Source organism: Aythya fuligula, chromosome 3 (genome assembly GCF_009819795.1).
Source record: "Aythya fuligula isolate bAytFul2 chromosome 3, bAytFul2.pri, whole genome shotgun sequence".
NCBI classification, from domain to species: domain Eukaryota; kingdom Metazoa; phylum Chordata; class Aves; order Anseriformes; family Anatidae; genus Aythya; species Aythya fuligula.
In genome coordinates, this window is record NC_045561.1 from 57,368,381 (window position 1) to 57,383,033 (window position 14,653).

The 14,653-nt window shown below is 43.0% G+C and overlaps 1 protein-coding gene across 1 annotated transcript in view; it reads left to right on the plus strand.

Annotated features, from left to right (window-relative positions):
* The window catches only part of TXLNB (taxilin beta), a 28,830-nt gene extending 14,456 nt beyond the window's left edge, over nucleotides 1–14,374 (plus strand). The window contains exons 5-10 of the mRNA XM_032185248.1: nucleotides 1–195; nucleotides 1,871–1,990; nucleotides 7,218–7,292; nucleotides 11,996–12,088; nucleotides 12,296–12,391; nucleotides 13,523–14,374. Of these exons, the coding sequence (XP_032041139.1) occupies nucleotides 1–195; nucleotides 1,871–1,990; nucleotides 7,218–7,292; nucleotides 11,996–12,088; nucleotides 12,296–12,391; nucleotides 13,523–14,314 (1,371 nt within the window). The 3' untranslated portion in view covers nucleotides 14,315–14,374. The remainder of the gene's footprint in view (nucleotides 196–1,870; nucleotides 1,991–7,217; nucleotides 7,293–11,995; nucleotides 12,089–12,295; nucleotides 12,392–13,522) is intronic.
* Nucleotides 14,375–14,653: the final 279 nt, after the last annotated feature.

The window sequence follows — 14,653 nt, forward strand, 5'->3', positions numbered from 1 at the left end:
GAGGAAACGATTCAGAGGGCACGGGAGGAAGATGAGAAGAGGAAAGAAATTACTAATCATTTCCAGGGCACGCTGAGTGAAATCCAGGCTCAGATCGAGCAGCAAAGTGAGAGGAACATGAAGCTCTGCCAGGAGAACACAGAGCTGGCAGAGAAGCTGAAAAGCATCATTGACCAGTATGAGCTGCGGGAAGAGGTGAGCACAACACCCACGGAGACAGGCAGCAAACCCAGCTTCCCAGAGGAAAGCAGAACGCATTGCCAACCTGTCCCCCTGCATGATATCGCTTGGGTATCTCATGGGCGACTTCCACTGTGCTTTGCAGTCTGATTGGGACTATGCATGCAATGAGCCAGTGGGATCCCATATGGTGAACATGGGTGAAGAGTTGTCCAGACCAGCACCCTGCCTGCAGCACCCACAGCATCTTTGCCTATGATGGGTGGGAAGAGGGATGAATGTGCCCAAGCAGCAGGGTACCTGCTAAGCTGCACCCCAGCCCACTCACAGCTTCCCCAAGACCCCCCAAGTCCCCACTGAGCACCATCTTTTTGCAGTCTGGTCCACTGGTATGCCAGATGCACTTCTGATCCCCCAAGACACAGGTTGATGAGAAGAGTCCTGGTTTGAATGCTTCCACTCTTCCTAGAAGCAGAAAATTAATAACAAAAGAGAGTGAGGGGCCCTTTGCTTTGGAATATATCCTTCTTTGCAGGAACAATGTTTACCATAAAAACTAGCAGATAACAGACAGATGAAAAATTGCATTAAATGTAAATATTAGAGTAGGTCAGATAATTTTGACACCAAAAAAAAAAAAAAACAAACCAAAACAAAAAAACTCTGGAAAAGTCCCAAGCTACTATTTTTGTTTTGATTTTATGAAAATGCTAACACATATCACAGTGGGTCTTTTTATTGTTTCTAAATGTGTTGATTGTGAGTCTCAGTGCAACCAGACAACATTATCATGCTGAATAAAACATAAGTAACCTGTCTTTACAGTCTGGAATGCCCGATACAATACACTCATTTCTAAATCTGTTGCATCTTGTATGAAGCCGTATGTTGAACGAAGGGAATGTACATTCCTGTCTTGTGGTTTCTATAAAAGGAAAATGTAAAGCAGAGGGATGTGCTCAGAATATTTAGTCTTATTTAAATGCAGCACAAGTTAGGAGGGCTATCAGCAACACTTAACTCCTGAAGGTCACCATGGAGCCAGAAGTTTTACAGGCCACAGGAGACCTATGGTTCGTCAGGTCTGATCTCTTCCACATCCCCACTCACCCACTTTATCCAAGCCCTCCGAACCCACATTATGCATGTGAGGACAGAGCAAATGAGATGTACAGGGCATGTGTTTACAGAGAGGGCAGTAGGAGATGTGCATACACTCCCAAGTACTGCAGGTGCAATGTGTCTACACATTTATCTGCACGGTGATTTAGATCGACTGGCCCCTTAGCAGCTCCAAAAAAGTCCATTCCTTGCATGTTAATTATTGATGGCCAATTATTTTATCTTTAATCATATTGGAATATATTGATGACTTTATATTTAGATCATAAAACTGGCAAAGATGCTGAGGCTTTTCTTTCTCTCTCTCTCTCTTCCCCTCCCCTTTTTTTTTTTTTTGTTACAAATCAAAATAGATCATGTAAACACATTTCCCTTCCTATGCAAATTCTGGCACAGTTTTTTTCTTATCAGCACCACAGCTTTTTTGTAACTGCAGTGGGTTGGGAGTCTTCCTGTTTTGCAATATTTTTGTCTTGTCTTGTTCCGGTAGATAGCTGTACATGCATGAGCACGAAGGTCTGTGTACATAACTAAGCCCGCACATTCAGCAGAATTTATTTTCTTACAGCACCTTGATAAAATATTCAAGCACAGGGAACTTCAACAGAAATTGGTGGATGCCAAGTTGGAGCAGTCTCAGGAAATGATGAAGGAAGCAGAGGAGCGACACCAGAAAGAAAAGGAATATGTAACTATCTCACTAACTTGTCTTTTATCTAGCTTCAGGCCAAAAAGAGCCCTGCATGATATTCCACTAATGTGTCAGTTCTTCAGGTCAAAGCTGTGACACAGTAGTAGAGAAACACAAGAGAAGTTTTTAATGCTATTGTTAGTGCTTGATGTAAAAGAACAGCCTCTGAAAGACTGCTTTCAGCAGTGTTTACAGCCTTTGAAACAAACTGTGAGCAGCAGGTTAGAGCACAGTCTGCTCCAGCTAACTCATCGCTACTGCACAGTTGATTCATCATGATGTTGTGTCAGATGATGCCATTAGTTTCCAAACGGCTCTGATATTGGATGCTCCAGCTCCTCACATGGTGAATGAGCACATTTAAACAAGAACAAGAAGAACAAGGACATGTGATTAAATCAGCAGAAGGCTGGTACCCACCCCAGACTCAGCCTCCCCAGACGCCCTCCTGTGGGTCTGGTTTTGCCAATGGAAGAGACCACGGGAGCATCAGGGCCCCCTTCCCTCCTGCAGAGGCTCCCTCCCCACATTGGTCTGTCCAGTAGAGCCCAGGTTCATTTCACAGACTCATTTGCTGCTCCTCCCTGCCTGGTGGAGGGACACCTCTGGTAGGGGGACAGCAAAGAGCAGCTCTAGGCAGGATGTCCCCACAGGCACAACTGGAACAGGGGGAGGACACCCCTCCCTGGCCTCACATGTCTTGTGCCTGAGGCAGACCAAAACTCACTTCCTCAGGCTGCCTGGTATTTTCACAGTAATTCTAACATCTACCAGCATTCACCACTGGCACCCAGATCATTTTCTCTGTGGTGGCAGCAGCTGAGGCTACGTACAGGGGAGCATCAGGCTCTCAGCAGCTTGAGGAAACCTTTAGTCCTTACCAGTCCTGTAGCTAGCTCAGGAGCTGCATTAGAGAGCTCTGAAGGAATATTTATTCCTTTTTTTTTGTCAGAAAAGAGATACATTAGTACAAGCATAGCCAAAATGCCGTAAAATGTGGATGAAACTGTGGGGCTCTAAGCCCTGTGGACAGCACACAAGGGAAACATAGCAAACACCTCTCACCAAAAGTTGTTCATAAGAGATTTTATCCTCTTTCTCTGCACGGATCTTGTGGCTGGGACACCCACTCCTGCTCAAACGCTACTGCCAGCTAAAAAACTGAGGGGGAAGAGGAGCTGGAACTTCTCCGGGTGCACATACACATGTCTCTGCATGACAATGTATGGTCCAGCTGAGTGCCCTTTCACTGTGGGGTCTATTTAAAGCCAAAGTCCAAAATTTAATGCATGACAGTTCATCCTAAGCAGGTTCAAACCCAAGGGAACATTTCTAAGAAATCCTTCAAAATGACAAGGCAAAGTTGGGCTTACTTTACTACTGCCACTGTGAGTTTTGCTACCAAGTCCCAGATTTCAAATATTGAAAAAATAAAATAAAATCCAAAAGACAGAGTGACCTTGTGGAAAGTTCACAAACACAGCCTTGTACCAATGACCATTCTTGCAGTGCCTCAGAGAATATGAGCTTTGCTGCTGTCTGCTACAGTGCCTGGCCCTGATTGTAGCCAAATCTTCCCTCTGCGTTTTATTCATCTACATTTGGGAGTGGGAGATTTCCTTTGTGGCTGTGCTGAATGTATGACTAGCACCTATGAAATAACAGGTTCGAAAACAAGATACAAAGACTTTAAGTAGTGGGTGTATAATTATATGCACTGTGTTCAAAGATTTTTTTTCATACTTTCCAAGCTAATGCTCAAAACTCTGCCTTTGAGGTAGCTTGGTGATATATTACTAACATCACCTCAGAGCAAGGTAGCTTTAGCTGGAAAACTTAAGTGACTGGCCAAAAGCCATGCCATGAGACAAGGCATGACCAGTATGTCAAAATTCATCACAGGTAGCCCAGCACTGAGAGCTAGCCTACACATTCACCCCCTCAGTCATACTGCTGAGCTCTTACTCCCACCCACCCAGCTATCATGTGGGGGTATGAATATATATATATACACATATATATATATATATATATATATATATATATATATATATATGAAATTAAGGTGTTTTTGACTGAGTCCTTTCATTAGCTTGCTCTCTCTTCAGCTCAAATGTGCAGTCAGAGCCTTGCTGCACTCCAGCATCCTGTACATAACAGTTCTCTGCATACCTTTTTTTTTGACATCCTTCTGCATCAGTTTGCTGCAGGACTTTGCAAATATCTTTAAATGAGAATTTTTATACTGTTTTATCAATTTGATTTCTCCTTAGAGGCTCACTTTGATGTTTTTCTGTGCAGTTCTTCCATGTAGGAATCTTTGCTCTTATAAAAAATTCCTTTACCTCATTCAGGGAGAGATGTCCTCTCCTGCAGCCTCTGGATATCACAGCTCAACAGGCAGATTGACTCATTCTCACACAATTCATTCTTCACATGCAACAAGAATGTGATTCCCTGAGTAAGCAGCAATCATTTGTTTTGCTGTGTGGCCTTCACAAACGGTCAGCCTGACCTAAAGATGCAGTTTTAGTACCATCCCATTACTGGTCAGCACTACCTGGGACTTCCTTGACATACAAGACATTTTTAGCACTTGTAAAGCAAACTTTGTTTTGTAGCTAACTGCAGTTTAAAGCATCTGTGGCCTTCAGGCGTGTGACTGGAAGGCAATGATCAGATTTCTACATAATCGGAATAGTGCAAAATCTGGCACCAAAAAAAAGGGAAACCTAATTTTCACTAAACCAGCCCCTAGGTCCATGTCATTAAGTGAGAATGTGTGTTCCTGGGGACTGTCTCTTTCAGACCAGAGCATGATGTGACTGCCTGAGTCTCCAGCAGCTATCGTAGCTCTAATGATATAGTCTAACAACACCAGGCTTCACAGAAGTTCTGTTTTGTAAACACCACATGCAGTATTTAATCATTTCTTTATACTTCAGCCTCCTTGTTACCACTTCATAGCCAATTAATAAATGTGTCAGTTCTCCTGGTGCAGTTTCTCTCAGCTTGGTGTTTGTAGATGACCCCAAGCTGCATAAGAGTGCACATTAATTTGAGCAAACCTCTCTGTGGCTTGCTTCCCTTACAGAAGAGTTTATTAACTCTTGGATTTTAACTAGCTACAGAAGCTATGTGGGTCAATAGTGGAGAAGAAATATTTCATTAGTAGGCAAAAGAAGCAACTTTGCTTTCTCTGCCCATCTCACATCTATCATACTGTGGCAGAAGACATGGCAGGGGAGACAAGACCTCTTCATTATCCCAGGCACACAAGATAAGATTTAAGACAAGATTTAAGGAATACAAATAAAAGCCAAGTTCTTGGAAGCATTGACTGTCCTGGAGACTGGGTAGCTCTGAAGAGCTTCAAAGAACTTTCCAATAAACATTCGACCCAGACACCCTATAAATCCTCAAATGAAAATAAAATTAAAAAAAAAAAAAAAAAAAAATCACCAAGTAGGTATCACAGAAACCTGAAATTTAAAAATACAGATTTCATTCAAACTTTAAAAAATATTTTTATGTGCAAGGAACATCCTCCCACGAAAACAAATGCTGAGACCCATTTAACCTAGGCCTCTTCCTATCACATCATTTTAATAGCTAGGACATGCTGACATGACCTATTTGAAATCTTGAAATTTTAGCCCACAAGATCTAAACTCAGAATTTGACTTACCTCAATTGAAACAAACATTAAATTAAATTCTTAAAATAATAATTAAGAGGCAAATATAAAACTAACAGCACATGGTATTTCTTCATACAATGCATGGGTAAGCTGCAAATCATTCTTATTCTCAAAATTGTAGATGCTTATAATTCAGTGGTTCTGAATCAAAAGGCCAAATGGATGGAGAAAATGGATCTTTTACAGCTTACGTATTTATATGTATATATATGCAACAAGTGTAATGCAGTTTCTGTGCCACAAATAGCTGGAGAAGGAGAGAAGTCATTATATTGTTTAATCAGCATTTATAGCATACATCCTCAGCCCTTTTGCCAGGTGACATTCAAGTAGTTTACATGTGTTATTTCTAACTAAATATTTAGAATCAAGCTTCTTACTAGGATCAAATACATTTTCTGCATGTGGTTCTACTCACCTTTCCCTTCCAGTACGAGTGGGTTCTATTGACTTATAAAGTAATTTTCAATATATTTTCAAAGCCCAACTGTGCCATTTTAAATGGTACAATTTAGTCCAACAGAAGAAAATGCCATGGCAAATGAAATTGTTTATATTTCATTTCTCAAGCTATCATTAGCATTTTTTTTTCCTGAAATACATTTAGCCTAACCAGTAAAAGTAACACTGTATACATGATTGTTAGGCACTAGAAGTTTCTTTAACACTTCAATAAATGTTCCCTGGGTTCAAATAAACCAATTGTTAGAATCGTTTGGAAGTGCTGATTCCAAACTGCAACCTGTAGAAGTGTCCATACACCTTTTCCTACAATTCATTCACCCTCAGCTGAACCTCCAATGTGCAGTCTACATGTCCCAATGTCATTTTGCTAATGCCTTGAAGATTTGCTAATGCCTGGGAAGATAACATCTTCCCAGGAGCTGCCAGGGATGAAACTGCAATCAAACTCTTCTTGGGCTGCCTCCTTGATCTAAGTGAGGCATTTATCACCCTCAGCTGGGAGTTTCTGCTGATGGCATGTCAATGCAAATGGAGCTGTAAGATAACAGACACCAGAGCTTGATTTTGCATGACATTTACTGTGCATTCCCTTTCTGGAAGCTAGCAGATTTTTTGAGACATGCCTGACTTTGACCACATCTGTATGCTAAGTCTTGATCATTATTGCAAAAAGGAGTCTACCATTCACAGGAGAGCTGAAATTTAGCCTGAGCCATGCTAAAATGACAATGCCAGAAGGTGTCATAACCACACTCTACAGGTCACATGAAGATATGCTTAAATACCATACTTCTTAGAGCATACTGTACTACACGCTTCATTCCAAGCAGTTTTTAAACTAATATTCAGACATGTCTTTTCTAACAAAATGCCCCGTTCCTCTCCTGAGGATAGCAATAAATATTCGATCTTGCCTGTCGCCTCTTCCTACATTCATCTGAGAGTTAAATTATTCCTTACCAAGGTAGCAGCAACAGAAGCATATGTAGCTGGAGGCTGAGGATTTTCAGCTGAAAAAACAGGGATCTAACAATTTTCTCTCTGTTGCCCAAAACACAGCTCCTGAACCAAGCTGCAGAATGGAAGCTCCAGGCCAAAATGTTAAAGGAACAAGAGACTGTCCTGCAGGCACAGGTGACGTAGGAGAGGTGATTGCATGGTGTGCCTTTGTTTGCCCACTTTTAGCCCATGAGACACATTTCAGGTAAAGTATACAAACTGTTTTCTGTGTATTCCTTCTAGTCTCATTTGACATCACGCAGGCTACAGTGAAGGCAACAGGTTATTTTCAAGCTGACTCTAAGGCAATGTCCCATGCTGCAGATCATGTTGTGGTACTTATGAGTGTTTACAGTGTTAAACCCCACAACAATGTGGGTGCCTTGGCTTGATTATTTACCAGAACTATCCTTCAGGCATGCTTCTAACCAGCAAAGCACTGAGGTACGAGCATATACTGGAACATATCTACCAAACGAGCTTATGTGCTATGCGCTTTTCTGGATGGGGGTGTGACAGCAGAGTTTTCATTAACTTTAGCTTGAACTTTGCATACAGAGGGTTTATACGAAGGAGCTTCTAGGCTTTCAGTACTTAGATTCTGAAACATTCAATAAAATAGCGTGACTTCCCCAAATTATATTAAAAGTCAGGCTGGAGCAAAAGACAGGCAATAGGTAGAAAAAAGTTCCCCCCCTTCACTTTAAAAGCAATGCAGTAATTCAACCTTGAATACAAATGAGAAAGCTAGGTGATATGACAGACTTTCACAACAAACCAAGACAGCACCAGTAGATTTTCCTGCACTTACAGGAACTGTCATGGATTCTTATCTTCATCTACATATCTGTGAGGATGGTCCCTCCCAGCAGAGTTTTGGGGCAGTCAGTCCTGCAGCCACTCAGCTCCTCACCCACCAGCAAGTACTTTCAAAGCCCTTGCTCACAGTTCAGCATACTGCTAAATTGTTCAAGTTTAGCTCTTGTAGATAATCTAACTCCTACCTGTTGATCAGTCAAGATGGGCTACTGTTAAAATGACAACCCGGAAATATGTTGTCCTTTATGTAGTGTTTCAAAGGCTAAGATAAGCAGGTAGCACACCGAAGGATATCAGGTGAACTGCTGCTGACACCAATTGGACAGGTTCTGCAATCAAACCTCAAAGACCTCTGGCTGCGTCAGTCCCAAACACAGTCCCAATTTTCTCAGAGTGGTTTTAATTAAACTTTTATGGTCAACTAAAAAGAGTTTTGCATGCAGGCAGACCTCTGTAGCCAGTTTAATGAAGGTGAACATATCGATAAAAAACAGTATATTAAGCATACATTTGAAATGGTAAAATCGTTTTTAGAAAAATCCAGTCAAACAAGTGTGCAAAGGCGTTGATAATACATGTGCCCCTTGAAGACCTGTTTAGATGAAAATTAAGGGGTTCACTTGCTGAAATGAAACATGCAGTTAGGTGTTCTGTTCACGCATGCACACTCTGTCACTTACACAGCAGCCTCCATTTGGAATTACTGGGAATAATAACAATAATTAGCATTATTTACAGCCTGGCAGCACCAAAGGGCCTCCCACACGGACCAGACACCATTGTGCAAGGTGCTGTACAGGTGCAGAACAGAAAAAACACAAAGAGCTCCTTGATGCAAACAGCATGAAACAACCAATAGAGAAATGACTGCATGGACTTTACGAGAAGATCCTGGTCAATGAGGCAATTAGAAGCCCTAATATAGCTCTTGCTGCCTGCTGTGCTGAGTGAGATAACGCTCCAGCGTAGAGGAGGTGATGGAACACCCTGTTCTTCCTTGAGCTGAAGGGAACCTGAGGACAACAGCTTCATGCAGTCCTGTCTCTGGTCAGCACAACATGTTTGAGACAGCCGAATCCAGCCCTCCAAATGGTTGCAGGGCATTGGCGCCAGCTCAAGGAATACACCCAAACTGTGGTGGCACCTCCCAGAAGATGCACACCCTCCCCAGGAACATTGCTTATGTGGACTTCTTTAGCATCATGTTTTGAAACAAGGCAAGACGATAAAAGTCAGCCAAGGCCTTCCAGTTTTGGTAGCCAGCATAACACAACTACAGGACTATGTCAGCTGAGAGGAATGTGAAGGAGATGAAGGGGAGCCCTCACTGTAGCAACATACCAGGGTCAGCCTCAGAGCATGGAAACGTGCAAACACCACCATTTCCTGAAGCCATGTGCTCACCAGCTGCCCCTTGCAGCAGTGCTCCCTCTGCTCTGCCCACGAACCTCACAAAAGGGCTGGAGGGGTCCTCATCTGCTGCTTGGCCCTTGTCTTCCAGACCATGGAGCGTGAGTGCACGCTCCTGTAAGAGACAGCTCCCTTGGCCTGCTCCCAGCCACTGTAAAAACATTCATTCATTTATTATTCAAATTTAAAGTGCAGCAGCTATTCTTTGTGCCCTGGTACTGCCTAGGGCCCCAGCTGAGATCAGAGCTGGCCCTGTTCAAACCTGACAGGTTTTTTTATCTAATTAAACAATAGGTGAAAGTTGGGAGGGAAAAGCAGAGACAGAACTGAGGTGAGCTTTTTCAAGACAAGGGCTCTGGGCTGCCTCCCACCCCAGCTCCATCACCTCACACCAGGCATTACTCTATAGGGACAGCCAGTCTGCTGAAAATGGCCTGCTTGGTATCAGGTCCCACCCAGGCTGCTAAAGTAAATGTCTCCGAGTTTCTGTTAATGCACGTGTCCCAGCTCTGGCTACAGCCTCACATAAATACTCAGGGGTACGCTGTATGTCAGCGAGCTCCATTTTCTGCAGCGCAGAGCTCGGCAGTGATTAACCTCCCATGCATTTACACAACTTGGCAGGGAAGGGCTGCAGCCAGGGAGCGTTCACAGCCACCGAGACCCTAATTGCCCAGTTTAAGCTTAGCTCGGGCATATCCACGCAACACTGCAATTATGGCAATGACGTGTTCCCAGGGGCTCTGTAACAGCTAACCAGAATGAACATAAATCATAACATAACTATATCCAGTCTGAAAATCAGAACTAAGCCTACCCCATTATTAGCAGCACTTTCTACATCCTCTTTTCTTCAGTAACTGAACAGTAGTGCCAGGGGAGGTGTGTGTTGGCTGGCACCACAGGAAATAAAGCTCCCAGTTAATCTTTTCATCAGCTCCCCATGGGTGGCAGCTCCCTGGCTGCTTGGAGTCCCCGTCTCCTCTGCGTCCACCCTGTCCCAGGCAGTGTGTGCCATGCCAGTTTCACCATCTCTAATGAGAGTTGTCAGGCTGGACAGACAAACTGTCTGATCACCTCAGCATTGCTGGGCATGCCTGGGAACCAGGATGAAGTGTTTGAGCTGGGACTGGTCGTCTTCTTTTCAGAAAAGCCGACAGATGTACTTTATATAGCATCCTGCATGGTTTTGGAGCTTTGAGAGTACTTTGAAAAAATAGTCTCAGATCTTCAGAACAGATTATTCAAAAACATCCACAGATTTTAGATAGAAGAACATGGAAGTATGGTTTACTGACAAAATGCAGCCACAGATGAATTTTCACATGGCTACCAGAGGCAAACTGATAAGCAAAATACAGACCCCTACTAGTCTTAAATGCTAGCACATCGCAAACAAAAAACTTTTTTTTTTTTCTTTTTTTTTCTCCTGGTCTGCTTTATGAAGTGAATTGAAGCTGGCAGAAGAGGTTGCCAAGAAATTATTTTCTCCACCTTTGCTGGCCTTGCCTGCAGCTGGAGCACACACACAGGCTGCAAAGCAGAGCTGACAGGGTGCCCTCCCGGCTCTCCTGTGTCATGGTGCTGGGATGCAGGTCAGCAGCACCCAGAGCAGGATCATGGTGGCATGATGCCAAGGTGGGCTTCACTCAGCAGCAGGGCTGACCCCATGTCAGATAACACAGGAGGAGAGCAGAAATGCTTTCCTTCTGAGGTCTTGTCCAGTGAAGCATCAAGCGCTGCCTGATGCCACTGCTGTCCATGACTTGTTCCGCAAATGGGGACTGGAGAGAGGGGAAACCGTGGCTGCAACATGATGCAGGGATGCCTCACCCCTAGATTGTTCAGATGTCAGCAGCAGTGTAGCTAGGCTGGCACATAGCTCCCAGCCTGGTTTGTCAGGTAATCGAGATGCTGGGTGAACAGGTGGATAAGCAGGGCTTAATGTTAGCTCGGGCACAGCTCTGACTCTTACCTGGAGCTAACCCCACTGCCTGGTCCTGCACAGCATTAGTGGTCAGAACAGCTCAGGATAGTCCCTGCCCATGTTCCAGTAGTCCAGTGCACCCACAGAGATGGCTCAGTTATCACATTGTCTTTGATTCAGTACGTCATCCTAGGAGTCTTCTCCTGCAGATCTCAGCCACAATTGCATATAGGACTTGTGAGGAAAGCAAGGGAATGAAAATCCATTCAGATTTAATGCTGTCCTCCTGAAGTCTCCAAGGAGTTACTTAGGGAAATGTTTCCACTAGTCTCCACTTCTAGGGAAGTTTTCATTTCTGGTCAACCTGCACAGAGGCACCACAGCTGCAAAAATTCACATACAGCATGCATAATTACCAGGTCTTTTTAAAATCACTGGCCTGTGTCTTTCTATTCTTCCTCAGATTGTCTTTCTGCAACAGAGGCATCATAATAATTTGCCACCTTAAAAAGATACAGAGTTTCAGTTCACTTATGTTGTTGGTGCTTCGTGGTCTCCAAACATTTACATGGCAAAAAACAATACCCCTTTTATTATCTAACAAAGCGAAGTATCATCATTCAGTGCACTGTTCTGGTGTCTCTGGAATCACTCTGTGTTTTTATTTTTCCCATTGATGTAGATCACTCTCTACTCTGAAAGGTTTGAAGAATTTCAGAAAACATTGACCAAAAGCAATGAAGTGTTTGCCACTTTCAAACAGGAGATGGAGAAAGTGAGTAGCTGCTCATATCTGAGCTCTGTACTTGGCTCTCTCCTTTTAAATTTTGGTATTTCTCACTGCAATAATTTCATCTGGGATGAGGACATTTCTGCATATTTTGGAGAGCAGAGTTATGAGTACAGCCAAAGGGCTGCCCTAATTACATTTGCAGTGTGGGATCCCTGTTGAGATTTAGCTTTTCTTCCTGATTCTATATAGATGACAAAGAAAATGAAGAAATTGGAAAAGGATACTGCTACATGGAAATCCAGGTTTGAGAACTGTAACAGAGCATTACTGGACATGATTGAAGAGGTGAGTGTTCTTTTTCTTCTCATGATGCACCCCTTCCACCATATAATGCTTTAACTGGGAAATGCAATGATCTGAAACTGCCAAAAGTCAATTTAAAACTGTTCTTGATTCTAAGAGTTGTTTTTTTTTGTTGTTGTTGTTGTTGTTGTTGTTTTTCCAAGCTACCTTGATAATAAGATCACTTTAAAGAGAAAGACAAAATTCACATCTGCTGAGACTTTTAGACTGTGCAGAAATATGCATTATGTCCATGAGAAACTGAATTATGTAACTGTGAATTTTAAGTGCTCTAAAAATGCATAACTGTGAACACTGTAACAGAGAAGCAAATTGGCATTAGTTCACTTCATGCTACTTTCTTTTTGCATAAGAGCATCCACCCAGGGAATTAACGTGCCCTAATGAACTTTACATTCACACCTTTCGTTAACTTCTGGTGTAGACAAACTCTAAGAGCCAAAAGCAAGCACTGTGGCTCATTGTAATTTGAAACATGCTCTTACAGAGGCGGTGCAGAGGAAATTAGTAAGCATGCTGGAACTCATTCAAATAAGATAAGAAGCTGCCTGAAGTTTCACTCCAGACTTACACTAAACTTGGGCCAGGTCTTGCTGGTTAGCCTGAAGCTCTTTTCTATATTTATTTTTATGGATTTTTTTGTATCTCTTGGTTCCTCACTGGGTGTAAAAGCAAGAAAATACTCCTTTTCAGGCTACTCTCACAGCACCCAGAAGAAAAATATAATAAAAACGTAACACAACTTTTCCCCACCCCCCTTCCAAATTCACATCCAGCCCCACCAGAAACCCAGGTAGGCTTTTGGGTGCATATCTATATGAACATATAGTATGTTCTTCCATCTGTACAGGTTATCAAAGGGTATTCCTTCAAACATTTGGGGATGAAATTGATCTAAATCTGTATGGAGAATTTTGATATACTAACAGGGGTGAATTTCCTCTTGCAGCCTCAGATCATAGTTATTGTAGAGCAATTAGTGAAAGCCAGCTACCTCAAAGAGTCCTGTGAGGGTTGCCTAGATCTCAAATTATTTTCTAATTGCCAATTCCACCAATGATTTGCATGCACACAAACTTAGCCCATGCCTTTGTCTAATGTCTTTGACCACAGAAAGCCATGAGGACCAAGGAATATGAGTGCTTTGTGCTGAAAATCCAGAGACTAGAGAACCTTTGCCGAGCTCTGCAGGAAGAAAGGAATGAGTTGTACAAAAAAATAAAACAAGCACAGTTCCCTGAAGAGGTGAATGGAAATGACATCTTAGAAGAAGAAGAAGATGATGCTGATACAAACCCTTCCTCCTCTGAGCAGGCAAGCATTGAGTTGCGTGCCACTGATGATAGCATGCTAAAGGAGCTGGCTGAGGCTTTCAGGGTGTCCCACAAGGTGGATGAGTCCCTCCCAAGCAACAGCAGCAACCCAGAGCCTCATGATGCTCAAACATGTAATGACATCTCAGAGCCAGAGCTCCCCTCTCATCTCACCCCATGGTCAGAGGTTGGGAATCTCCATGAGCAGCCCAGCACAAGCACATCAACACCTCCTGAGCATGTGCCAGCACCCACTGAAAATACAACGCCCACCAAGAATGTGCCAAAGCCCACCAAAAACATGCCCACACTCCCAGAAAGGGTGCCAGCACCCACAGAAAGTGTGCCAATACCTCCCGAAACCATGCCAGTTCTCACTGGGAATGAGGCAAAACCCATTGAAAACATGCCAGCAACCCCTGAAAGCATGCCAACACCCACTCAAAACATACCTGCTCCCTTTGGGAATATGCCAGCAACCACAACAAGTCCACCAAAAGCTGCAGAACGTATGGAAGACCTAGCAGAGCAGTCTGCCCAAGGTCAGCCTGCAGAACAAACAGGGGATACAGACATGGAAGCGGTAGATTGAAGACACTGATGTGTTCAGGCCTGCCTTTCACAAACCACAGCTCTACTTTGTTCCCCAAGATTGGTATCTTTTTCTTTCTAAAGAAACAAAAAGTAGATGCTAAAGCACACTCATACATACCTGTGAGCGAACGTAAAGTGCTTCTCTTTGCTACCACTATCCTTTAATATTGAGTCTGCATATTTTGCTGTCCTTCATCTGCTTGAAGCATAATATTTTCTTAATGACAGGAAAATACAACAAAATTACAGTATCTTTTTTCTCAGGCACAATGAGTCATCTCATTCAGCAAAATAATTTTGAATTGTTGAAGTTTCATGTTTGAAAAGTCATTGCAAT